The 10,282-nt window shown below is 31.9% G+C and overlaps 1 protein-coding gene across 1 annotated transcript; it reads left to right on the forward strand.

The window, feature by feature from the left end:
• Positions 1-6,311: 6,311 nt before the first annotated feature.
• LOC145575176 (E3 ubiquitin-protein ligase ATL6-like) lies at positions 6,312-7,388 on the forward strand. Its single transcript, XM_081633078.1, has one exon. It carries the CDS (start codon positions 6,312-6,314, stop codon positions 7,386-7,388), a length of 1,077 nt encoding a protein of 358 aa, XP_081489204.1.
• The last annotated feature ends 2,894 nt before the right edge of the window (positions 7,389-10,282 follow it).

Below are 10,282 nucleotides of genomic sequence, written 5' to 3' on the forward strand. Positions count from 1 at the left end.
AGTCTATATTAAATTACTTATACTAATCAGATATTAAATTATAGAATATATATATTATGAAGCTAAAACTGCTTACCTCTGGTATGGCATTGCTCATTGCAAGATCTTAATCTGTAAAGATTGATTTTAGTTCAATTCCTCACATTGACTTTTTGAAAATTGAAAGCAGCCAAACAAATGTTTCAGTCTTTTCATCAGTTATGAAGGCACATCCAGACATTGTTGTTCTCTAGTGATTGTTTATACCAACAAATGGTGCACATATCAACCTATATTTGTTTGTTCTGTATGTTGTATCGAAGATTAAAACATCACTATAAGCTTTGAAATCTTCAAGCATTTGAGAGTCACGCCAAAAATAGCTCACAACATTATTTTCTTCTCCAAATTTCAGTCTATAAAAGAATGAAGGATCTTGATCTGCTCTTTCTTAAAGGGTGTCTAATACATTCTGCATGTCTCCACCTTCAACCATACTCATTTTCACTCTCGATATATAGTTAAGGTGGTCTTTCTTAGTATGACCTACACATTCTTCTCCTCCAGCTTCATTGCTTATATAATTGTAAGCATCCATTGGTTTAATACCACTCTCAAGCATGCTCTCAATTAGCTCACCCATTGGAGCTGATATTTGCCTTTCTGATCTTAGATGATGTCGTTGAACTGTTATTACCTATTCATGATTATGTTCCAACTCATGGGTAAGAACAACAAATTTACCTTCTGCATTTTTCTTGAAACGAATATGAGCTTTGCATCCAGTTCTTGTGTCATTTACTTCCCTTTCTTTTCTCTTTTTTTCATTAGTTTTACCCAATATAGGTATTTCGACTAAATTTTGTTCACGTGCAATCTTCATTTTACCCTTCGTCTGTCCTTCCTTAGAGCATCTAAAATAAAACTCATACAGTATATTATTGTTATCTATCATCTTTGTCGATTTTCTGACGCTGAAACCAACAGATCTTGAATGAGCTTTATATAAAAAATATCCATCATTATAGTCTAATACTGTATAACCTGCTAGACATCTATTTATGTTTTCATCCTTGTCATATTTGTAATAATCTACAACAAAAGTAAATATAAATCATACTGTCAAAATTATTTAAGTCGGGAATTAAGTAATTTTTGGCGTAAGAAATTAGATTATTTCAGTCAGGAATTAGAATATTTAAGTCAGGAAATATATCAATCCAGACAACAATTACGTATTTTGTTAACAACTCTATTATTTATGTCAAGCATTAGATATTTTATGTCAGGTATTACATTATTTATGTCAGGGATTAGATTATTACACACAGGAATTAGATTATTTTAGCCTCTCAGGAATTAGATAAATACAGTCAGATATTAGATTATTTTAATCAGGAATTAGATTATTTCAGTCTATCAGCAATTAGATAAATACAGTCAAAAATTAGATAATTTATGTCAAGTTTAGATCTATTTTTGTCAGGAAATACAATAGGTCTTAGGAAATACAATACAGTTAGAAATTAAACTTCTTTTGAAACTTATAGGTCTCAGGAATTAGCATGTTTTAATTAAGAATTAGATAATTTATGTCAGGTATTGAACTATTTTTGTCAAACATTTCAATATTTAGTTAGGAATTTAATAGTTTTTTAATCAGGTTTAAGATAATATAAGTCAGGAATAAGATAATATTAGTCAGGAATTGCTATGTTTTATAGAGGTAAAAAAAACTTAGTCACCTAGAAAGTTGGTACAAAAATAAAACTTAATCACCTAAAAAAACTTAGACCCTTAAAAAGCATTTTATGACTGTTTTGATTGGCGGCCTTCCAAAAAAGAGACAAGTGTGCGAGGGGTATTGGAAAGCCAGAAGCTTTTTTTTATAGTGGTAAGTGAGAGGTCGTCTCCCGCCTTTTCATTTCTTACCCTGTTCTTCTTCTAAACCCTCATTCTCTCTCGAATTTTTTTGTGCAATCTGGGTTGATCAAGGCGATAATTCTCACTCGATTCTTCAACAAAATTGAGGTAAATTTCTTTATCTTACATTGTGGTTGTTTTTGGGTTGGAATTAGTTCGAATTTTGAACTAATTGTTATTAAGTTTTAAAGTTTAAGTTTTTTTTTTCTTTTTTTTTTCGTTTCTTAGATTTATGGTTTGATTGTTTGAATGTGGCTGTTAAATGTGGTTGTTTATGTCTGGATTATGTTTATTTGTTTGGTAATTGATTCATTAAAGTGTATTTGTTTGAAATAGTGTTGTTGGTTAGGGATTTGACAGAAAAACAGAGTGTGAGTGTAAGACCCTAATATGTATGTGTTTGGTGAATGTAGGAGATAATGGACGGTCTAGAGGATGCTCACCGTTTTTTGTCGTTGGAGGATATCCTTGTTGTCCATGTTTTTCCCAGACTTAATCCAGCAGGAAGACATTCAGCAGCGAATGTTTGTAGGAGGTGGAGAAGAGTGATTCGTTTCGGTCTAGAAGAAGCTAACCCTGTTCTGGGCATGGAGCAAATAATGGTGCTCCATGTCTTCTCTAAACTGAACTGGTTTGAGCAAAAAATTTCCTCTTTGGTCTATCAAGATTGGAGGAGGATGATAGTTGACTGTGCATTTATCCCTAGCATCATTACAACCGAAACAACAGCTACCAGACATGGGTTATTGATGACCTTATCAACAATGAAGCGAAGGATTTCTGGGCTTATATCAATGAGGATTGATCACCTTATTGTGATGGGTTCCCTGTGTTGTTTGGGGAGTACTAGGTTGTAAGTTGGGGTTGGACAGGGTAGTTTTTGGGGGTTGTTAAGCTGTAGGGTAGTATGTATATTGTGGGGTGTATCAGTTTTTGCTTCGAGCCCTTAGGAAGTAATGTTTTTGTCACAGCCTTGACAATTTTAGGCTAGTGGTTATAGGGATTATGATTGTAAGTTGACAAATATTTCGTTTTGGAAATGAATGGAAATGTTGATTATTTTGAATGATTACTTATTTGTTTCTTTACTTTCCTTCATATTCTTAAGCATGCTATACATTGTAGTGAATCTTGTTCTTGTTTTGCTCTTTATTAGGTATGGATATGGATGTTTCACCATGCATAATACTACATGATGGTGGGAAGTGGATCAATGATGACCAAAATCTAACATATGTTGTTGGGGAATTGAAGGTGATTAATGATTTGGGAGATGATTTTGATGGTACATTTCTTAAGTCATTAATCATTAGGATATTCTAATGTGATAAAGCTTCACTATTGTGATCCTTTAAAAAATTATGTAAATGGTGTAAGGTTCTTATCTTATGATGATTGCATTTTCACTTAATTCACACAGGAATTAGATTATTTTAGCTTGTCAGGAATTAGAGAAATACAGTCAGAAATTAGATTATTTAAATCAGGAATTAGATTATTTTAGCCTGTGAGGAATTAGATAAATACATTCAGAAATTAGATTATTTAAATCAGGAATTAGATTATTTTAGGTTGTCAGAAATTAGATAAATACAGTAAAAAAATTCGATAATTTATGTCAAGTTTAGGTCTATTTTTGTCGGGAATTACAATATTTTAGTCAGTAATTAAACTTCTTTTGAAATTTATAGGTCTCGGAAATTTACATGTTTTAATCAAGAATTAGATAATTTATGTCAGGTATTGAATTATTTTTATCAGACATTACAATATTCAATCAAGAATTTAATACTTTTTTAAACAGGTTTAAGATAATATAAGTCAGGAATAATATAATATTAGTCAGGAATTGCTATGTTTTAAAATCCAAGTTCCTTTGTTCAATAGATTATTACATACATGAATTAGATTATTTTAGCTAGTCAGGAATTAGATTAAAACAGTCAAGAATTTGATTTTTAATTTTATCAGCAATTAACACGTATTACTCAGGAATTATATACTTTTTCTCAGGTATAATTCAATTTTTGTCAAGAATAACAATATTTTAGTCAGGAATTTAATAATTTATGTCACGTATTATTCTTTTTTTGCCAGCCATTACAATATATTAGTCAAGTTTTTAATAGTTTTTAGTGAGGTTTAAGATAATATTAGTCAGGAATTAGTATGTTTTAGTCACGAATTAGATTATTTTAGTCAGGTATTGCATTATTTTTCTCAATTATTAGGTTAATTTAGTCGGGAATTAAATTAATTTTGTCAGAAGTAAGACTATATTAAATTAATTGTCAGCAATTACATCATTATAATTACAGAGCATTTAATTATTAGTGTATTATACTTCTAATTATTATAATTTTCAGACAAACATACCTATTATAGTTGCAGCATCTTCATCTCTTTCTTCTTCGTCTCTATCTTGATTGGTGTTCTCTTCAACAGTTACATTATCTGCTGCATTCATCATTAATATTAGTATATTTGAATTTCACGGTTTAAAATTATCAATACACAATAAAGTGGAATCAAATTTAAATTAATTTACTGCAACACCTTATATATACAATCTGAAATTAAAATACCTTTGCATGCAAATTATAAGTCAAAATTAACTCAAAATTAAATACGATCTGAAATTAAATTAGCCTTCCATTCAAATTTTAAGTCGAAATTAAATAGAAACTAATTGCATGCAAATTTAAATCGCATACGAAATTGAATTACTGCTTTTGCGAAAACTTATAAACTCGAAATTGATTGTACAAATTCAATACGATCTGTAATTAAATGTGATCTAAAATTAAATACGATCAAAAATTATTAAACAAATTATACCTTTTTCAGCAGTAATTGAACTCGAAATTGATTCTATAGGTGAATCAGATTCTCCTTCAATTAACATCGTGTTGTTTGATTTCTCCATTTTTCTGATTTGAATGCTGTGAAATTTGAAGATTTGAATGCTGTGATATTTGAGAAAATGAAAGCGTTCGAAATTTGAGGAAATGAAGGCGTTCAAAATTTGAGGAAATGACGGCGCTCGAAATTTGAGAAAAATGATGAAAATGAAAAAATTCAGGCATTTTATAAAATGGTGCGCGGCTTTGATCGGGTTTGTTAGGCCTGCGCCTTTTTTATTATGAACCCGGTCTCACGTGAGTCCAGTCTCACACAAAACTTTTTGAACATATATACTTCTATGCATAATAAGATTTCTCTTAAATATATAACGATTATGTCATGTAACTATGAAACCATTTTATCATAATCTCGGAAAATAACAGGAATTTTGGAAATTTAATTAAACAATGTTTTATATAATTGTTTAATTAATTTATGGGTAATTGCTTGGTTGCATCATATAGCATATATAACAGTTACATATATATTATAATATTTTCTAATTTCTATATATTTATGTACACATATACTAGTAATATTCATGTAGTCAATTCTTGATAATATCAATTCATTTTTCAAATGGCTACAATAAAATTGTAGTCATTATATTAACCCTAATCCTAACCATTTATTTTATATTGACTAATATGAACCGTTGATAGGGTCAACTGTTAATATTTTGTAAAAATTAATTTTGCCAAAAAAAAAGTGGGGCAAGTACTTTATGTCAGTTTCTCTTGTTTACGGAGTATTTTTTTTTCTTCTGGCTATTCTCCTTAATTATCCTGAAGTGTTCGTGTTCTTCGGAATTCCTTTTAAAATCGTTCTGCATATGCATCTTCTATGAGTTTGTATACAAATTATGGAAAGAAAAATGGAGTCTAACATGGGAGAAGATGAAGTTAATGTTACACAAATTATTGATTGATTCAGAAATCAGAATACATACACCTGCATAATAGCTTCCCTCGTAAAGCTTGGGAAATCGAAAGATCTTACTTTGATCTTAATTGATCTAGTATAAATTAGATTGAATAACTCGGAAAATATTGAGGAGCAAAGCCAAAAAATCTACTCTGCAAAAAAAACTGACAAAACACTGTGGCCTCTTTTTTTAAAAAAAAAATAAAAAAAAAAATTACAGAGTAATAGTAATCTATATCAACTTCAACATAAATAAATGGGCGTAATCAAATTTAATATAATGGCTACAATTATATTGTAGCCACTCAAAAGTCATCCCAAATTATTTACTAATTCTAAATTATACTTAGGCCGACCATACTAAAATGACAGGATTACTCATATTCTATGTTGGCACGATCGATATTATGGTACCTTAGCTTTCTCTTGACTAAGTAATCTTGTTTCACTATCTTTAATTATTATAACAACAAAATTACTCGTATTAGCTTACCCCTTGCTAAATTCCTATCCCTATTTCCTCTTCATTTTCTCTTCTTAGATGTAAATTCTCATAAATTTCTGAAGTTCTCTACTTCGGAATGACTATCCTTACTCTTTCTTCCATCCTTTTGTTAATCCTCTTGAGCCAACCTACTCGAGCTCAGATGGGAGAGCCCGATTCTAACTCGGACTCGCCCTATGATGGACATAATTCCCATCCATCCATTTTCTCGATTATTATAAACCTTGTAGCAGTTTTCTTTTTTATTGCAATTTTCGGGTTTTTAATCCGGTTTTGTACCACGGACACGTCCACGGACAACAATGTGGTCACACGGTCTAGTTCGTTGAGGCGATCGCGTGGGCTAGACGTGGAAGTCATCGAGGGCTTCCCGATTTTGGACTACGCGGCTGTTAAGGCCGCAAAGATAGGGAAAGACGCGCTTGAATGCGCCGTATGTCTTATGGAGTTCGAGGACGATGACACTTTACGTTTGATACCTAGGTGTGACCATGTGTTTCATCCTGAATGTATCGATGCATGGCTTGTAGGTCACACTACTTGTCCCGTTTGTCGTTGTAACCTTGCTGAAAAAGTTGATAACAACGTCGTTCTAGAACAAACTCTAGTAAACGACGTCGTTACACAGGTGGATGAAGTAAGAGAGAGTAGAGACCATCAGAATAACGAAGAAAATAATTCGATGGAGCGGCCCCCTTTACATGGACGAATAAGGAGGAGCCGTACGATGATGAGGAGCCTATCATTTGGACGGCCAAGATGGTTTAGTAAATTGGTAAGATCGTTATCGACTGGACACGTGGAGGTAAAACAGTTGGAGAATACGGAAAGATTTACCCTGAGATTACCGGATGAAGTAAGGAAACAAATAATGAGCGGAAAGTTGCAAAAGAGAAATAGTACAAGAGGGTTGTTTGGTAGTCTTCGAGGTCGAGCTAGCCGGTCCGGTCAGTGGGGGTTTTCATTGACACCGCCTTTTTTAACTCCAGCCCGGTCTTTGAAGTCTGTTGATGGTGAGGCCACTAGACCAACTCGCAGCCGAGCTAGCTCTTTGGGTGGTTGTTCTAATAGCCTAGAGAATGTAATAAGTACAAGTCGTGAAGTTTCTTTGTGTAATGATATACAAGCCGAGTTGACTCAATTGCCTGTCTAAGCTAGCAATTAAGTAGTACATTTTTACATTGTTGGTAATGCCATGTACATTCTTATTTTTGCTTACCAAAAAAAAAAAAAAGTATACTTCTTTGTTTATATATATATATCTACGGAGTATGTTATTTTGGATATTTTGGTGGTTGAGTTATTCAAAAAGACATCATGAAAAAAAAAAAAAAAAAAAAGAAAGAAAATATTCATATTCAAAATTTTCATCTTTGTTTGTATGGAATAGAACTAATAAGACCAAAGAATAGAGAGAGTATACAAGTATATAAGCTGTTCAACAAATACACGGTTATTACATACGTAGTATATGTTTTATGTATGTCTCACCGAAGTCATTCGTCAATTCATTGTATAAGAATATCGATAATTCTCAAAAAAAAAAAAAAAAAAAACCGATAATTCTTCTTGTTTTATATAACAAAGGAACAACATTAGGAAATCTAGCAATTTGATATACCTGTACTATACACCTAATTGTGACCGCGTTTTTCATGCTGATAACGTTGATACATGGCTCACAAGCCACAACTCTAACAATATTATCTGTCACAAATGATGCCGTTTAGAAGTTGGGGAAGACAATGAGAAGCAGTCACAGAGTGATGGGAACCCGTCTTTGTTTAGGTGGCAAAGATTGATGAGGATTTGAGGTTATTATCAATGTCGCGTCGTTCTCTACAGGCAGGTGATGATCCATTCCAACCTTGGAAGGATATGAAATTATGATAAAGGCATACATTTAGGCTAGATATTAAAAATTCTTGATGGACAAAATTTTATTTATTCTCTCGTATCATACCTATGATTCTATTGTATTGGGATAATCATTAACCAAACAAAGAAAAATTTTAAAAAATATTTTCCATGAAAATATTTGGTTACATCAAACCAGACGAGGTTTAATAGATTAGATACTCAATTTTTTTAGTATCTAATTCTTTCTTAATAGATTAGATACTCAATTTTTTTTATTAATTTAAACGATCTAGTGGTTTATTTAATATCTATCTTTATATGCCTTTTTCAATAATTTAACCAGATAATAATTTAAGAATGAATTGAAGGAAAAATTAAATAAAAGAACTTTATGCCGTCACATATATAGAATATTAATGGATCTTACTTTATGTGTGCTTTGATGTAGTATCCACGCATGTGATAATTATATTATAATTAACCTTGCTACTTTGCTAGCCATCCTACATTATCATAGAGACATGATCTTATCAATTAATTTGCTGTTGATGATAACTTTCAATGCATTCATCAAACCTTCAGTGAATTACTTAAGATCAAATTGAGTCTTAAGAAGCATTCTCATTCCCTACAGCAAGCTAAGGCTTATACCCGATTTGTTGAAGAAGCACAAATTTTAGAACCATGGTGCAATTGGTGTTATTGCCACCATACCCAATCTTTGGTGATTGCCATCAATTGAAACTTCAGCCCTAGTAGGCATATCTCGGGGAGGAACATCGCTAACCACGACTAAATTAGCTCGACAAAAGGGACAAGTGGCATGGGAACGCAACCAAGTATCAATGCAATCTACATGGAATACATGGCCACACTTTGGCAACAAACGCAACATTTCATTTTCCTCAAACACCCCTAAACATACTACACACTCCCCGGTCATTCTCACCTTCGTATTTATATCTATATCTATATCAATATTTATATCTGTATTCACGGACTTATTCAGATAGGCTAACTTTGGGAAGTTATCATCAATGACAGAAGCCTCAAGACCTCGTTGTGGTTCATGGAGATTGTGGGCCTCGTAGAGAGGTTGGAATGACCAAAGCAAATTCGATAATAACGATACATAATGGCGTAAATTAGTAGGGCTAAGAGGATACACAAGAAAACGTAAAAGGTGATAAAGTAGGAAATAACCATTGCAGATGAACCATTCATTTTCTTGGTATAGGAGTAAAAATGAAATATCTTCTATGGGCTCACCCCTTTTCTAATATTTTCTTTTAATGGTGATATTTGATTGTTGTTCAACTGAACAAAATAACTTTGACACTAGGTCAATATACGATTTTTACAAGTATATTATTTTCATATACTAAAGATGATACATTTATGGAAAAATATCATGGTAATAGTATATAGTATCACATTGATGTCATCACATCATATCACTAGCTAATAAAGTCCCACAGCTAACTCATCATCATAAAACAGCGACACTTGGCATTTTATCACTTCACATTTCATGTTTTCAATGCATAAACATGACACGTTAGACGTTAGCTCGTAAAATTGTAATGTTTATGTTACAAAATTCGTATTCAAGTATGCTTTAAAACAAGATCCATTTATGATATGTTAACATTAAAATCCTGGTTCGGCTACTGCTTAGTAAGTGGTCGGTGGTGTCCTACCAAGGTTTCAACATGCAGGATTTTAATGCATATCATACGTCATATTCTTGTTTTAACCTTGCATCATCAAAAGCAGTAGCGGAACCAGAATTTTAACGTTGGTAGGACACCACCGACCACATACTAAGCGACAACAAAATAATCCAATGTAAACACATTTAAATTATAAAATGAAATAACCAATTAGCATACAATACCATTAATTAAGAAAGAACTATCTTTAATAATGTATTTATCATTCATCGCACAAGTTATAAACCACGCACCTAACATTTATTAAAGCTTTAAAATCATATCAAATACTTTGTAAAAAAACCCTAGAACCTATTACTTTTTTTTAAGACTTTTTGTGAAAAACTACCTTATATACTTCAAATTTTGTGAAAAACTAGCTTATAAAAACTAAATGTTGTAATTAAGTTGCTACCATGTGATTGATTTAACAATGAAAGAAAAAGGGAATAAGGGGTTATAAGGAAGAGCTATG

The sequence above is a fragment of the Chenopodium album genome, chromosome 13 (genome assembly GCF_948465745.1).
Source record: "Chenopodium album chromosome 13, dcCheAlbu1.1, whole genome shotgun sequence".
Classification (NCBI taxonomy): Eukaryota; Viridiplantae; Streptophyta; class Magnoliopsida; order Caryophyllales; family Amaranthaceae; genus Chenopodium; species Chenopodium album.

Bases quoted from the DNA above. Each gene is read 5' to 3' on its own strand.
- LOC145575176 (XM_081633078.1), top strand. From the start codon at position 6,312: ATGACTATCCTTACTCTTTCTTCCATCCTTTTGTTAATCCTCTTGAGC.